The 18,426-nt window shown below is 35.0% G+C and overlaps 1 protein-coding gene across 1 annotated transcript; it reads right to left on the bottom strand.

Annotated features, from left to right (window-relative positions):
* Nucleotides 1-4,359: 4,359 nt before the first annotated feature.
* LOC131039979 (uncharacterized) lies at nt 4,360-18,134 on the bottom strand. Its single transcript, XM_057972847.2, has 2 exons — nt 17,900-18,134; nt 4,360-4,709 (listed from the first exon to the last, which is right to left on the bottom strand). Exons 1-2 carry the CDS (start codon nt 18,132-18,134, stop codon nt 4,360-4,362), a joined length of 585 nt encoding a protein of 194 aa, XP_057828830.2.
* Nucleotides 18,135-18,426: the final 292 nt, after the last annotated feature.

Here is an 18,426-nt window from a genome sequence, read left to right as displayed (position 1 = left end):
CAAGGTTTAGTTAGTGGCAAAAGGTTACTCACAAGTTGAGGGAGTGAATTTTGCTGAGATTTTTTTTCTAGTGGCAAACTAACCTTGATTAGATTCTTTTTATCTATTGTTGTTGTATTTGATTTAGAAGTAGAGCAAATGGATGTTAAAACAACTTTCTTACATGGGGATCTTGATAAGAAAATATTTATAAAACGGCCTACTAATTTTATTGTGAAGGGACAAGAACACTTGGTCTGTAGGTTAAAGAGATCTTTGCACAGTTTGTAGCATACACCAAAAATGTGGTATCAGAAATTTGATGTTTTTGCTTTGAATCGGGACTTTGTTAGAAGTGAAGATTTATTTCAAATTAATTAATGATTGATTACTAATCATTGTGCTTTATGTCGATGACATGTTATTTATTGGAAATGATAAGTGGATGATTAGGGAACTTATGAGTTAATTATTACGTTTGATATTGAAAGATTTAAGAGCTGCAAAATATATCCCGGGTATGGAAATCGATACGGATCGGGTTAACAAAAAAATATGGTTTAGTCAAAACAAGTATATTAATAGTATTTTGTAGTGTTTTTCCATGCATGATTGTAAACTACTTAGTATTCCCTTTCCAATTGGAACTAAGCTATCTCTAAAGCAATGTCCTAAAATAGATGATGAACTTGAAGAGATGTCTAAAATTCCATATGCTAGTGTTGTAGGAAGCCTTACGTATGCTATGTACAAGACGGATATTATCTAAGTAGTGGGAGTTCTTAGTAGATTTATGGTAAATCCTAGTAAAGAACATTAATAAATTTCACATGTACCAATAGCCACCCATTTTTTAACATTTTTGGACCATAATTGGCCCATTTGTGCATCATTATTGGTATCCATAGCGCACGACTACTAAAGCATTTTGTGCATAAGTATTCACAATTTTAAGTGCATAATTATTGGGGCATCTTTAAGCAGGTATCGAGCGACACTTTGAAATGTGTACTTTTTGACCCTTGCACGCATAAGGGATCTCACAACGTGCATTGTTACTACCTAGAAGCTAAAACAATATCTATAAACAGTTAAGTGATATATAGAGAGACAACAACAAAAAGATCGTCATGTTTCCCTTATGCTAATATTTATATTTCTTAAATAATTATTACCAATTATCAATATCTAACTATCATTTACTAACTAAACCAATTTATATTTATTAACGTACATTTTATTAAATTAATCTAAATCACTTTTAAAAAAACTCTCTTAATATGGCGTACCCTCAAAACCTAAATATATTCGAAGCAAAACCTAGCAACCTGTCACACATCAATCAAATCATTGATGTAATCAACTGTAAAAGAGGCTGCGGTGGTACTTTATATATTTGTCTGCGAGGTTTCGAACCTTGGTCTTTGGGGGCCATACCCAATAAATAATACACGCATGATTATCAGTCCTCTTGTACCTCAACTTCAAAGCAGCCCCCATAAATGTTGAATAACTACCAATCCAGCTAGCCAGAGCATAAGTAGGAATGCAGTAGGGGACAAGGGGCTCGATTTTCGATCCCAGAGAGACAAATCTGTGCGGCACAAGGTTTGTTGGCGTCTCCAGGATCAAGAAAGAAAGACAATGGTGGGATTTGGCCGTATTTACAGCATTCGAGGTTCAAATTTAACAGCGCCAGTTTGACTGGAAGCCTTGCCCTAAGGCCCACACCCTGAATCGATTTCCGAGATTTGATTTTTTAGTGTCTTCCAGTGAAAGATTCAGAGTGAAAACCTTCAAAGTTCGGAAGGTTGTAATTGGGGATCTGGTTTTGAATTGGAAGAATTTTAGGGCTGAGAAGATTATGAATGGAGATTTCGTTTTGTGTGAATGTTTTAACTGTGGAAGATTGAGGCAAGTACTATATTTTTTCTTCTTCTTCTAGGGGAAAGGATCCAGTAGTCGTGCACCCTAACTTCACGCTTCTCAAAATCCTACTTGAAAATTTCGAATCACTCTGATTTTTTTACAGCAGCTTACTTGGCAAGTCCCCTGCTTATAACTAAGGTTTCAGGGCCACATCATCAAATATGATGCCACATCAGCATGCTTTTTGCCAAGGTGTCCAAAACAGCCCCAAAAAAAAGTGAGACCAATAGGCGTGCAAAAGAGACCCCAATAGTTGTGCAGCCGATGTGGCATCACCTGATTGGTTACTTTTTACAATATTAGTACATTTCTTAACAACTATTGGTACATTTCCTAACAACTGTTGGTACATTTCTTAACAAAAATTGATATTTTTTGTTTCAAACAATAGGTTTTATTTGTTCAATTTTTGGAACAAAAGGTATCAACAACCCTCACAACAATTGAAACATGCTCAACTACTAGGTCCTTTCCCCTATATGAAGAATTTAATTAGATATCCCTCCTTACATTCACCATGATTTAAGGACACTTGATAAAACTTTATAGGAATGATTTTTAAAAAAACCGTGTTCACGTGATGAGTTTTTAGAAAAAGACATAAAAATAGGTTTTAAAGCTTTACAGACCTTTTATCGACGCGTCTTGTCAGTCTGAAGAATGGCGTACATGTTCTCCAATCTGCATTAATGGCCGCACCAAATTGCCTTGGCGGCAGCCGTACAGTCATATCGACCTTATTAAACTTCTATTAATATTTGGAAAACAATTTAAATACAAAAACTGTCCACTTTCAAACTTCAAATGTTAGTAACTTTGAAACAGTGTGTTTAAATTGGACTAAAGAAAATATGGTTTTCAGGGAAAATGCTCTTCAGAGCAACTTTTATTTTTATTATTTTCTATTATTTAATTAATTAATAAATACTATATTAAAACAAAAATGTTATGGCAAGTATAAGAGTCCAATGAAAACAATTTCAAGATTGTGACTTTTCAAAATAGTTGTTTCAATACTTCTAACAAAGCATATATGGTAACCTATCCAAGGCTTCAAGCATGTTATCTACAAATGTCTTATTTTTTCTTTTTCTATTGTTTTGGTATGGACAAGCTAATTGCTCAAGACTTTCTATAAGCCTTGAGCTCAAGTTTTCTTACAAACCCTATTGAAACTGATTCTCTTGTGAATTTCAATGTTCTTGAAATCTTTAAACATAATATTTTGATTGTTTAATTTTTCTACTGTGCAGTCTGTATATATAACTATAAGATATCTTTTGTTGTTTTGATAAATTGATCATATAACCTTCAAAATTATCTTATAAATAATTGAAAAGATATATTAATAAACAATATTTTAATTGTTGTACTTGTATTTTTCTGAATTTGATCATATATATTTATTTTTTAATTACAAAAACTCAACAATAAATTTTATTCCATTTAGAAGACATTGAAGGTTATAAAAATCACCTCTTTTTATGAGGTTTACTTAATCTACATTGTCTTTCACATGCACTTATGTATAATAATGATTTTTATTTCCAACCTAATCTACAGTAATAAGGTAAACCTTTTCTTTTATAGATATGATTACGCTAATCACATGGAAATGAGTTCAACTAACTCATACCACCTCAAGTCAAATCCATGAACCTTTCTTTGTCTACGTAGATTTCTGACTCTTTCATTTTCTTTATTATTTCTTTGAACTGTGTTTAGCAGAGATTCTTCGACAACACTCAAAAAAATACCGAGTGTGGCATAGAACTCTCTCTTAAAATACAAGCCAGAGTATCTCATTGGTCAACGTTAGATAGATACATGCACAACGCTAAACATATATAAACAGCTTTAAATAACCAACAAAATATTTATTATCTAAGTTTATTTATTTTTAAAATGGCTGAATATGGTCTGAAACAAATTGTCCAAACAAAAACACAGACAGTTGAATGTAAAAGCATTATTAAACAAAACTTTGTACTAACATATTTATTACAAAAGCGACCATGCTCTACATTTAAGTAATCTGCAAAATGCATATTACCTGAACTAATTGCAATCAAAAAAGATCGATGCAATCTACTCCATAGCCAAAAGTTGAGCAATGCATCAATCAACTTGTGTGTTAAAATCAACTGATAAGCGAACGTTTTTGGTATTAAAATCCCATCAGATGTATACAACAGTGTACATATTATGTGGATGACAAAATCAACTAATAAGCAAACTTTTCTGTCTTAAGAGCCCATCAGATGTATATGCCAAAATCCTTTCACATAGACACATAAAACTGATGGATGCTGTACATCTCCCTCCCTTGAAAAACATTGCATAACATAAAAGCAACAATAGCACAACAAAAATTATCTCAGTACCTCAACCAAAAACTTCTAAAAGAGAATACTGAAGAAACAGAGTGGGTGAATGGGTGAAAAAGTCTCTTCATCTGTAAATCCTGATTACAGAAAAAGCTGTTTTCATTGAGTCTTGGCAAACGCTGAGCACTCTGCAAGCCTCCAAATCAGCGAGGCTCACATACTGCTGTTTAGCAGTAGAGCAGGCAGCAAAAGTAGGAGTGTGAATCCAGACATAGGGCTCGCAGCTTCCATCATAATAAAAAGTGCTGTGGCCTTGTGGAGAATACTTTGTGCAGATGTTGGTGGAGCTCAGGGTTTTACTGCACCCAGCCTTCACTCTGTAGGCCTTCCTCAGAATGGCACCCACACGAATTTGAACATACAAGGGCTTGTCTGTGAGGTTTCGAACCTTGGTCTGTGGGCTTCCAATCCCATCTAAACCCAACAAAGAAGACAATAATAAACACATGATTCTCCGCCCTGCTCTGAAGCTATAAAAGGTCTGAAAAACGTTTTGTAACGAACCACCTTGTAAGAAAACAAGAGCTGAAGAGTTATAAATAAGAGAAAGAGACAGATCTGTGTCGAGGAAGGGTTGGCGTGATGGTTAAGAAAGTAAAGCCACATCGTCAATTGGAGCTTGGCTGTCTTTACCGTTATCGAGGTGGTACCGTTTTGAATAAAGTCTTTACATGCCATTTATTTGTATAGCTTGGTGTGAAAGACTGTATATGAAATGTAAATCAGTAATGTGACCGCATTTGAGGATGTTATTAAATGGATAAAGTACAAATATTTCTGTTCTTATAAGATTTTTATAATTTACAATTTTAACAATTTTAAATAATGTTGAGTTTTTGGATAGATTGTGTGTTAGTTTTTGAATCAACGTTTGGGATCATTTTATGTGATCTATTTCAATATAACTCTCTCATGATTTATCATGATTTTGGATCCGAAACATTGATTCAAAAAATAACACACAATCTAATTAAAAACTTAGCACTAATTAAAGACAAACAATGTACATTTGGGGAAATGAGTTAGTTTATTTTGGAGATGAAAATATAGTGCAAGTCGTGGATTGTTTCTCTTGTGCGGGCTAGGGCTTTCCTAGCCTTGTGTGTTTCCTTTGTTTCTTCAGCGTAGGGTGTTTGGGTGGGGTGTGCTTTAGCGACATGGGCTAGGGTGTGAGGCAGGTGATTGTTGTGGGGTGTGTGGGACTTTTGCAAGGTGTTTGGGGTGTGCAGGGTCATCAGTAAGGTGTTTGGGGGTTGCAGGGTTTTCGGCAAGGTGTTTGGGGGGTGTGATTGGGGTTATAGGGTTTTTATCAATGTTTGGCTTTGTATTCATGATGCTTGGGGTTTGGTGGTAATGGAGGGGCTTCGATGTTCCTCCAATTTGCAATTTTCTGGTGCTTTGAAGCACAAAGGTTTGTTTTGGGATGGACAAGCTAACTGTTCAAGAGTTACTATAAGCCTTGAGCTCAAGTTTTCTTACAAATCCTATTGAAATTGATTTTCTTGTGAATTTCAATGTTCTTGAATCTTTAATCATAATATTTTGACTATTTAAATTCTTCTATTATGCAATCTATATGTATAACTATAAGACGTCTTTTGTTGTTTTGATAAATTGATTCTCATATTACCTTCAAAATTATCTTATAAATAATTGAAAGTATATATTAATAAACTATTTTTTAATTGTTTTACTTGTATTTTTCTGAATTTGATAATATGTATTTATTTTTTAATTACAAAATCTCAATAGTAAATTTGTGGTGGTACAACTTCAATCATACTCAAACAACAACATAATAGTCTTTCTTCCTTGTCTCCTTGCTTGAGGGGCAAGAATATTATGTCGATCCTCTCTTTTTCCATACAAACATTTCCTTTTACTTTGTTGAGTTGTATCATTCATAAATTGAGGTCCTTTTTTACCTAGAGTGGTCCTCCATGTGACTACATATATGTCCCTTGGTTGGACTTGTTCTTTGTTGAGATGGTACATCTTCTTATGAACAATCTCTCTTTAGTGAATGTGTGTAATCTTTGACTAAGAATCCACTTTTTCCTAGCACTGGGGAAGGTGTATATTCTTATCCCCCTTCTCCTTCCAAAGATGTTATCCTTATTAACGATTTCCTCTATTTTGAGAGGTAGATATCTTTATGTAAAGCTCTCTTCCTCGCATCCCTTAAAATAATCTCTTTACACAGGTTGCAAGATATCTCTTTTACAACTATCTTTTCCTTACTCATAAGAGTTATGCCTCTTTAGCATATAAGTGTTCGTATGATATGAGAATGAGAGAGAATGAGAGAGAATATTAGATTTAGCACTCACACTAATATTCTCATTTAGTTGAATAGGTAGATGTAATCATCCATTAACATTTGACATCCTTGTCACAAAGAAAGCTATTTGATATGTAGATCTTAGTTATAGTTGAAAGGATAGGATGTCTCCTTTAAACTTGTGATAAGTTGATCTAATTTGTCGATAGGACTATAAGAATCTTAGCATTTAGTGACCAATAACTTAGCAACACTAGAGAGCTTCAATTTAACAAAGAGGGTTTTATTGACATCATGGACATGATAGTACTTGAACTAAGTCTTCATGTTAACTGATCCAATTATAAAGCACTTTAGAGTCTTAAGATCCATCATATATCTTGAACTTGTAATCTGGTTGTTGAACATGGTAGCTTTGGAGTGGAAAGCCCCAAAATAGAGAGAGAGAGAGAGAGACCACATCAACAAGTTCAACAATTTTCTTGGCTAGATTGGAAACCATGTTGCAAATTAGAGTAACAATAGATAATTTTCACCTCCCAACAATAAAAAATGAGTAATTCTAAAAAAAATCTCCACTAAATTTTTATAAAGCTCCTCTAAATACAAAAGTTATGGCAAACTTGTGAACGTTGAGGTCCCACCATATGACCAACAATGGAAAGTTTTATGCAATCCTATATGACCAAGGACAAAAGCGAAGTACTACAGTTTCTAGCAATAGGGGAGGGGCCTAGTATATACATATACGTGTGTCAAGAATTTAATAACTACCTAGAAATCCCAAGACCATTCACCCTGAGTTAAGGACAAGTGAAAAACTTTAAAGGAATTATTTTAAAAAACGGTGTTCACGCGATGAGTTTTTAAAATAAACATTAAAAAGATATAATAACAAACTAATTCTTAATTGAAAAATCCCCATTTCTTCTTTCAAAAAATTTGCTCCACCGAGCTATTTTAAATTTACCGTTGGGAAGTCACTTTCCTCTACGCTATAAATTTCACCGCTTTTCATGCCCCTTACCTAATCAACATGCTCCATATAATAATCATTTTTATTTGCAACTTAATTTACATTGACCTTTAAGTAGTTTGAAAAAACCTTTCTTTCATAAATATGATTACGCTAATCACATGGAAATGAGTTCAACTATTTCTGACTGTTACATTTTCTTTATTATTTGTTTTCACTGTGTTTAGAAATGAGTTCAACTAATTCAGGAACCTTTGTCTATCGAGAAGGAAACTTATTACAATATCTTTATATTACTTTAAATTACAATATATTAGTTAAAAAAGAATAATTTATTTATAAGTTCAAAACTATACAAGATTCAAAGAAGCACATTTACAAACATAGTTATTTGATTGAAATTGTAACATTTGTTTTTTGATTTGTTCTAGTTGATCCATGGCTTTCATATTCTTATTGCCTAAGGCCCCGCGCTGCAGAAAAAAGAAGCCATGGAAAGAAAGATGTCAGAGTAAAGCATTACAATACTAGTAGTTCATATTGCTTGTCAACATTTAAAAATGATTTTAAATGTTTTCAAATATTTAATGACACGATAATTTAAGAATGATCTTATAAGAAATAAATAATTTTTAAGGAATTTTAATTTATTAACATTGATGAAAATATTCAATGATGACATAATTAGTAGTATTTATTTTAAATTTTATTTTATTTTTCTTTTTAAGATATGTATCTTTTCAACAACATTATAATTTTTAAAATATATTATATAATAAGTTTTAATGAAATAATATATTTTGAATATATTATAATTTATCTATTTTCATAAAAGAACCATTGGATGCCAAATGTTTAATTGTGCGATTATGGCTAAATGTAAAGTTAAAAAATGGTTTTTATTGCGTGTTAGAGAGTGCGACAGGTAGACACTAATGTGTGTACTTGCTAATGCTGAGATTTTTATGCAAAACAAATATTTAATTTTTTAAAAGTTAAAATGTAAAAATAATATTAGATATAATATAAATTATATCATTATTATAATATGTAATATATTAATCTACCCCCACTTATGGGGTGATGTGAGTTTATTCAATGGTGTGGATCCCTCTTGAAGAGATTTAGGTTAAAATAAATTTTGACAGTTCCTCTTGAGAGAACCCTAGGTCGTCAAGTGTAGGGTTTGTAGTAAGAGAGTAGAAAGGGAAAATTCTTGCACTTAAGTCCAAAAAGATTCTAGATGGGATGAACAATGAAGTAGAAGCCTAGGTAACTTGGTTGGCTATGAAATACATGGCATCGTATTTATTTAGAAGGAGATTCATAGATTATTATCAACACCATTAGACAATAAAAAACATCGAATTGGAAGATCAACAACCTCTCAAAGACACTTTGTAAGCTATTGCAAATGTGTGAAGATTTCAAAATCACACAAACATAGCCAAAAGGAAACCTATTGTCAAGACCAATTGGCAAAGTGTGTGTTAGAATTGAGGAAGATGGAGGTTTAATTTTGGAAGACATTACCTATGAATGATTTGGGTAAGTGCGCCAAGATGTTGAACAAAAAGGGGATTTAAGTGGACACCTTCTTTTTTTTTTAAATCAACTAAACATGAACTTGGAGGAGCAATTTGAGACTCGACCACTAAAAATTTGAAGATACCCAAAAAAGAAAGATTGTAGTACTCTGAATCTAGTTTCCAAACTATTAAGGGTTTTCAAAATTGGATAAGACTAAGTGGGTCAAATATCGCATGCACACAAAAGTGTCCCTATTATTTTCAGCAAAACATAACATTGTCTGACGTGCGTATCAAAAAGTTATAGTTGCATTTGGTATTTTAAAAACCCTTTGGTAGAAAGATAGTTAAGAGAGAGCACTAGAAGTTGTTTAATTTTTTGTAATTTTTTGTTGAGTATTTTTTTTAATGATTTTTCAAAGTGAACGCATCCTAAAAATCAAGTACATGTTCATGTGTGTCACATAACTTGCACCAAAATAATTTTAAAAAAAACATTTTTTTTAAAGTATAAAGAATGAAGTGTAGAACAATAATATGTATATTTTTTCAAATTTGGATAAGTACTTCAAAATTATTAAAAAAAATGGTACACCTCTGTCTCTGAGAACTCTGCAGACACTAGTAAAAGAAATTCAAGATTAATATGTTAACATTGTTCAAATTTTAAAAAAATTGTATGGCTAGAAAGCTCAAAAGATGGATGAAATTATGGTGGCAATTTTAAAAATACTCACTTGATAATGAGTAAACTTGATGGCGGTGAAGTTGAGAAACCAAATTGGAAGAAGAAAACACGTAAAAAGGAGGGAAATAAGGCACCCAAGCCTCGAACTTGTTATCGAAGGCTAAGTACAAGGCAAAACGCATATGGGTTTTTAATATTCAAATAACACTTACGAGTTATTACTCTATATACTAACACGTATGGGTTTTTGTACATAATAATAAATCGTACACGGTTTTATTTCCATAGTAATGCGTATGGGTTATGTTCATTAAAATTTACATATGTTAACATAGAATATATTCATATAAGTGCACATAATTTGATATAAATACACATACATATATTCATATATATACATAGAGAAAGAGGGGGAAGGGAGGTTGAGAGAGAGAGAGAGAGAGAGATGTGGAGAAAGAGGGGGAAGGGAAGTTGATAAAGAGAGAGAGAGAGATACACACACATAGGGAGATCTCTCTCTCTCTCTCTCTCTCTCTCTCTCTCTCTATATATATATATATATATATATATATATATATATCCTCCTCTACCTCTTTCCCTATCCCTCTCTCCCTCTTTCTCTATCTCACTCTCCTTCCCTCCACCCCCTCTCTCTCTCTCACCCTCTCTCTCTCTCTCACCCTCTCTCCCTCTTTCTCTATCTCTCCCTCTCTCCCTCTTTCTCAATCTCTCTCCCTCTCTCTCCATCTCTCCCTAAGACCCCATATGACCCCTAATGACCCCATATGACCCCTAACGACACCATATGACCCATTAGGGCATCATATTGTCCTAAGGGGTCATATGGTGTCCTGAGGGGTCATATGGTGTCATTAGGGGTCATGTCATGTACTAGGGATCAAGTGACTTGCACTCATTTAGAAGCTCAAATGCAATCTCACCAATTATTTATACTAGACAGATGGTATGCTTTTTCTCATTGTGTATAGATTTAATGTGGGATGATTGTGAATCGTATGAGTGGGTTTATGGATGGTCTTGTAGACCTTTAGTTCCAATTGATACATATCAACTTCCCAAACCACTATAGTTTAACTAGATGGAAGTTTCCACGAATTTTAGCCATGTATCTGACTTAGTGCAACCAAGTATTGTTGAATGATAATTAGTTACTAGAAAATTTTAACTCATTTTATTTCATTTTACACTATTTTTGGTACTAATTTATCATTCAAAATAACGTACCTGGTAATGTATATGCAGTTATTGCTTATGAAAACAATGAAGAAGGGACAAATTACTTTTTGTGTCGCTGCATTGAGGCAAAAAAGAAATTGACAATCACACTCATTGATGAAGAGGCTATTGAGTACCCAATAGGGTTTGTTGTTGTAACAGGAACATGGCTTCGAAAGGTACCATATGAAAAAATTTGATGTTTGGTTGTTCAAGGACTTCAACACACACATGCATATTATTCATTACTCCAACCTTGTTGTTGTAGCGAATATTTAGTTGATTAAATATCGTGGTAGACCACTCAATAAAAATTTATGGAAAGTTCGTGAATCTGACCACAAGGCAGTGCTTAACACAATAAGGGTTAGAGCTTATCCACAAGGTTCATTATATTGATTCTAGAAAAGGGTAGAGTGATTTAGAGGTCAAATTTTTTGTATAGATGGCCATGAGATTATTTGTATGTAATTAGAGGCCAAATTTTGTGTATAGATGACATGCATGAGCTGATTTGTATTTAATCTGAGGCCAAATTTTGTGTATATACGACCATGAGTTGATTTGTGTGTATTCAGAGGCCAAATTTTCTATATAGATGATGGCCATGAGCTGATTTGTATGTAATCATAGGGCAAATTTTGTATATAGATGGCCATGAGCCAAATTGTATGTAATCAGAGGCCAAATTTTGTATATAGATAGCCATGAGCTGATTTGTATGTAATCAGAGGCCGAATTTTGTATATAGATGGTCATAAGTTGATTTGTATGTAATCAGAGGCCAAATTTTGTATATAGATGGTCATGAGTTGATTTGTATGTAATCAGAGGCCAAATTTTGTATATAGATGGCCATGAGCTGATTTGTACCTATTTAGGAGCCAAAATTTGTATATAGATGACCATGAGTCAATTTGTACCTATTTAGGAGCCAAAATTTTTATATAGATGGCCATGAGTTGATTTGTACCTATTTAGGAGCCAAAATTTGTATATATAAATGACCAAATGATTATAAATGCATAAATAAAAATTTGTGATAAATTTTGTATCTATGATTCTATTTGACATTCATGCACTATACTTTTGTTAATGTGTAATTCATGCATTATTCTATCTTGCAACTTTGCATTGCACACGACTGATATGACACTCAGGACACTCAAGAGACGACATCGCAACGATAGGGCGACAAATGTTCAGGCAACCTGGGGAACCAACCAAGGCCATGTCTAGCATACAAATACCCACCCAGACGTGCTCGCCTTGACTGTTCGTCGATACGACAAATAGAATGAGATTCTCCCTATCTAGCAACTTTGCATTGCACGCGACTGACAATATTTGCATCAACAGAAAAATTGTTGCCCTAAGAGAATGGCTTTGTCTCTTCAAAATATGAGATAGGTTATTGTAGAGGTGCCTAACACAACCCCATGGAATCAAATGGATCACTCGTATGTGGCTCAGATTTTGAGAAACAACCCGTCAAAGTTTGGCAATTTTTTGAAGTCAGGGCACTCAAGAGATGGCATTGTGACAATAGAGCAACGAATGTTCAAGAGGCTTGGGGACCCAACCAGGACCAAGCCGAGCATACAAATGCCCACATGGACGCGCTCGCGTCAATTTTTCATCAATATGAAAAACAAAACGAGATTCACCCTATCTTGCAACTTTGCATTGCCCGCGACTAACGATATTTGCATTAACAAAAAAATTACTCCCTTAAGAGAATGGCTTATCCTCTTCAAAATATGAGATAGGTTATTGTAGAGGGGCCTAATGTGACCTTGTGGGATCAAACAGATCACTCATACGTGGCCCAATTTTTGAGAAACAACCCATCAAAATTTGACAATTTTTTGAACTCGGGGTACTTAAGAGATGGTGTTGCGATGGTAGGGTCGTGAATGTGTGGGCAACCTAGGGACCCAACCAAGACCATGCCTAACATACAAATGCCCACCCATACATGCTTGCATTGACGGTTCGTCGATACAACATACATAATGAGATTCACCCTATCTTGAAACTTTGTAGTGTACGCGACTGATGATATTTGCATCAACAAAAAATCGTTGCCCTAAGAGAATGGCTTTGTCTCTTCAAAATATGAGATAGGTTATTGTAGAGGGGCCTAATGCGACCTTGTAGGCTCAAACAAATCACTCGTATGTGGATTGAATTCTAAGAAACAACCCATCAAATTTTGACAATTTTTTGAACTCAAGGCACTCAAGAGATGGCACCGCGACAGTAGAGCTGCGGAAGTTCAGGTGACTTGGGGACCCAACTAGGACCATGCCTAGCATAGAAATGCTCACTCAAACATGCTCACATCGATGGTTCATCGATACAACAAACAAAATGAGACTCACCCTATCTTGAAACTTTGTATTGCACGCGACTGACAATATTTGCATCTACAAAAAAATTGTTGCCCTAACAGAATGGCTTTGTCTCTTCAAAGTCTGAGATAGGTTATTATAGAGGGGCCTAACATGATCCTATGGGCTCAAATGGATCAATCGTACATGGCCCAGATTTGAGAAACATCCCATCAAAGTTCGATATTTTTTTCAACTTAGGGCACCCAAGAGATGGTGTCGCGACAGTAGGGCCGTGAATGTTCGGGTGACCCGGGAATCCAACCGGGACCATGCCTAGCATACAAATGCCCACCCGGAAAGGGTTCGTTGATACAGAAAAAAAAAACAAGAATCACCCTATCTTGCAACTTTGCATTATAACTATTGACAACTTTTGACAACTATTGACAACCTTTTACAACTATTGATGACTATTCACAACTTTTGATAGCCTAAGTACAACTTTTTCTCTCGAGGATCATAAAATTTGGTGAAGTTGCCCAAGGAAACCAAATTCAACACTAGGAATTTAGATAATACCAATTGTCTATGAAGTAACTATGATCAAAAGTTAGTAGACAAATAGTAAAAGTGGAGGATGAATTTAGAGTCATGCTCCAATAGTTGGAGTTTTCCTAAGTGCATCAATTTGGATGTGCTTTTGGACATGCTTTAATGATGGGCCTTTACGAGCAATTGAATGAGTGAAAGCCATTTTGAAGTGATCTAAGAATTTCATTGTGATTGAGGCAAGGATTTTTGTAGGGTTGATTCAAAATTTTAGAAAGTCTATCAAATCATATTCCACAATTGCAATGCTTACCAATCATAACAACAAAAAATGTTTGTGGAACAAATCGACAAACTGAAAGTATAAGATTTTTTGAAAAATAGGTAAAATAGACACAAAATATTAAAAAAAAAAAAAGTTAAGTGCAGATCCATAGCATAGATATATAGAGAGTATATGAAATTCAAAGTTTTTAACCCATGAATTGTACAAAATAATTTTTTGTTGTTTATATTCATATTGTTGATTACATAGGCAAATATCCATTTAACTTATTAAAAGAGCAATCACCGAATTCACCAAATAGTTAAGTCTAAAGATCAAAGATTAGCTAAGTCTATGAAATAGTTGAGATCAAAATTTATCTTGAACAAAGAGCCAACTATTGTAACAAATTTAATAAAAGTGGAAGCTATTTTGAAGTGATCCAAGACTTTCATTGTGATTGACACAAGGAGTTTTCAATGCGTAATTCAATATTTGAGAAATCTTATCAAATCGTTTTCCATAGTTGCAATGCTTTATATTCTTTGATTGCAATTGGTAAGGGCAAAAGCACAAATTTATGTCGCACTTGGGGCTAATTGGGCATAGTCCAGCCGAACTTAGTCTGATCGAATTGAGTTTCACCGAACTATTTCCCTACCACATGGTGCAGATGTGGCACCTAAATGGCACCAATAGTTCAGTCGAACTAAGTTCAACCAAACTATTGGTGTCATAATCCTAGTTTTTTGTGAGCACCCAAATGCAAAAGAGTCAAAATAATTTAAAATAGTTCGGTCGAACTCACCTATGTGGCAGGTGATGTGGTGGCCAAATTACCTATTTTGTCTGCATTTATGAAAATTTTCACTTTTGCTCAACTTTTTCTTCAGGTAGAATATTTTTTTACGAAAATTAAAAAAATACACTTCTATGGAGCTCGAAGCCATGAATCTGGACATATAACTTTTTTAATATTTTGATTAATTTTAGTATTTTTTATTTATTTTTGGATTATATATCAAAAAGTCAATACAAATCACCAGAACTGTCTGGGCATAGCGAGTATCAAGGCACCAAAGGAAGGTGCAGTCATCAAAAAATTATTATTCTACGAGAATCACCACATATGGGGAGATGATAATCACAATTACATCATATTATATGAACAAAACAGATAATCTAAGGAGTAGTAATAGTCTAAATGAAATAAATATCAGAGCCTAGAGAAGAGTTAACTCCCACTATTGGGATCCAGGCCACCCAACCCTTCTCTCCATCTTGCCATACTTCCATACGGCCATCCAGAATGTCCTGCCTGTAAGGGTGTGAGGTGCTCTAGTGGATCCGGTCAGCTTCCTCCCGAGAAATTTCCATATGTAGGTGTCTACGGTCAACCTGTCTCATGAAGGCCATGAGTGCTTGCTCAAATGCCGCCTTTCCTGGTTCATCTCTCTCCCATGTGAATCCGTGGGATAGCTCTCTGATGTAGACAGTGGTAGCTCCTTCCTTTATCCATTTGTCAAACTTTTATGAGTCTGGCTTTATGACCACAGTGACCTGTAGTGAGACAGTATGAAAGATGAGTCTCCTAAGAGACTCAGTGAGGTGTCTGGTGTTGTTATTAAAGACATCATCATTACGGTATTGCCAAATGAGCCAAAGAATTTCTAAAGATAAACAAGATCAAAAGATATTTCTAATTTTCCTACAGCCCTTAATGTAGCCTAAAACAACATTAATGATTTCAATACAATTAACATCCAGTTTTAAACCAAACAAATTTCAAATCTCTTTTGCAAAATGACAATAAAAAAAGACATGTTTCACAGTCTCAGGAGTTCTACAAATTTTTGCAGTTTAGGTGGTTGCCTTCCTTATCCTTAAGAGGGAGTTTATTTAACAGCAGTCTCCAGCCAAAGAATTGTTTCTTTGGTTCATTTGGGGTCATCCAAAATCTACCTAATCTGTCCTTCCATATCCCAGGTTCCCAGTCTAGCTCCCAGCATTTATTTAGGTGAAGAAAAATGGTATCTGCCTCAGTGAGTGATGCATAGATGTTTTTGGCTTTCAGAGAGGAAAGAGGTGTGCCATCAACCCAGCTAATTGCAGAGGAGGAGAAGAGGGAATGAGATAGGAGCGGTTGGGGAAGAGCATTGGATAAGGCAGACCTAAGCATGCTATAGGTTCTGTGTTGGGAAATCGGAATAGTGAAGGCAAGTTGCAGATCCTCCCATGTTCTCAGTTGGCCATTCTCTAGAATCTGAGCAAAGTGTTTAATTCCCATATTGTTCCATTTAAGAGGAGAGCAGCCTTGTAGGGCTGCTAGTGGTTTTCCATGATAACTTAGATTCCACCAGATAGATCTATCACTAGTGAATTGTCCCTGTTTACATCCCTTCATATTGTATTGCACCAGATGTTTCACCTATTCCCAGGCTTTCCATATGGATTTGAAGACCCCTGATCCAGCTGGGGCTACATCCATCTGTCCAAGAAGAAGGTCAATCATAAGGAGGCCTTTCCACTTCTTAGCTTTTTTTGGAATTGAGGATGATATATTGTTTCTTATTAGGACTTTCCATGGTTCCTCACCATCTATGGCTTGGAGAATCTATTTGGAAGCAAGGGCTATCCCTTGAGTTCTTAGATCTTTTAGTCTCATCCCACCATACAATTTGTGCATAGTACACCACTCCCATTTCACTGCATGTTGCTTCTTGATGCCTTTTCCATCAGACCAAAGGAATGCCCTTATCTACTTTTGGATATGGTTAAACTGATAGTTCTTGAAGAGCCAGGTAGCGGAGAAATATATGTTATATGATGCCAAGATCTTTTGACATACCTAAAATCTTCCAGCCAGAGATAAATAGTTCTTATTCCATTTGGAGAGTTTCTTCTCTATCTTATTCCTTACCCATTCCCACATCTCCTTTAGGTTTGGACAAACAAAGAATGGGATACCTAGATATTTCACCAATTGGGAAGGACCCAACCAATTGAGGGAGAATTTTGTGAGCCAACCCGGGGGTCTATCATCCCAACCAAGTAGGTTAGATTTGTGCATAGCAATCTTACTTCCAGAGGCCACACAAAAAACATTTATATTTTGTAGCAGGGCAGTAAAGTTCTCTTCGTCAAGTTTAATTAGCATTGCAGTATCATCAGCAAATTGGACATTACATATTTCCTTTTGATTAGGTAAGGATATGCCCCTGATAGGAGGAGTGACAGAGGAGTCTTTGATTAGATAGGCCATTGCATCAACAACTATGACAAACAATGCAGGAGCAAGGGGACAACCTTGCCTTATTGACTTGGATAGTGCAAATTTGGGGGATCTTATTCCATTTACTTCAACTGAGGCATTGGCATCACACAATAGAGTTTTGACCAGTTTACAAAACCTAGGGGGGAATCCTAGAGTCTGGAGCATCTGAATAATATATTCCCATTCTATTCTGTCATAGACTTTCTCGAAGTCAATGAGCAGCATTGCCCCACTCTGACATGTTTCTTTAGCCCAATGGAGTGACTCCCAACTTGTGATTAAGTTCTCTAAAATATAACGACCTTTGACAAACCCTGTTTGTGTATTACTAATGATCTTTGGTAGAATATTTTCCAATCTACTTGCTGTCAGCTTTGCTAATATCTTATATGATACATTTAACAATGTAATAGGTCTCTAGTTTTTAACAAGGGTTCTATCTCCCTCTTTGGGGAGGATTTTGATCAGACCTTGGTTTATATTTTCCCTCGGGGATCCCTTGTGAATAGCCTCTGAGTATATCTCATGGAGATCATCCACTATCCATTCAATATTATCCTTGTAGAATTCTACTGGGAACCCATCTGGTCCAGGGGACTTATCATTACTGAGGGCCTCTATAGCTTCTTTGATTTCTTTTTTTGAAATTGCGGCCTCAAGAATCTTACTATCCTCATTATCAAGGAGTTTGGGGACCAAGGACATGATTAATTTCCTTGCAATGTCCTATTCTTTCCTAACTGGTTCTGCAGAAAATAATTGTTGTAGTATTGAGCAAAACATTCTAGAATTTCCTTTGGATCAGAGAGATTTTTATTGTCCACCCATATAGAATCTATATTCTCTCTTGCTTGTTTCATTTTGAGCATTTGGAAGAAAAACTTGGATCCTCGATCTCCTGCATCTAACCAGCTGAGCTTGGCTCTTTCTCTCCAACCTTTAATTTTCTGATTTTGTATCCTTCTAAGGTCATTCTTGGCCCTGATGAGTTGATGAG

The sequence above is a fragment of the Cryptomeria japonica genome, chromosome 9 (genome assembly GCF_030272615.1).
Source record: "Cryptomeria japonica chromosome 9, Sugi_1.0, whole genome shotgun sequence".
In the NCBI taxonomy this organism is placed as follows: Eukaryota; Viridiplantae; Streptophyta; class Pinopsida; order Cupressales; family Cupressaceae; genus Cryptomeria; species Cryptomeria japonica.
Note: the sequence above shows the minus strand (reverse complement) of the source record. Positions and strands in the feature narration are given on the sequence as shown.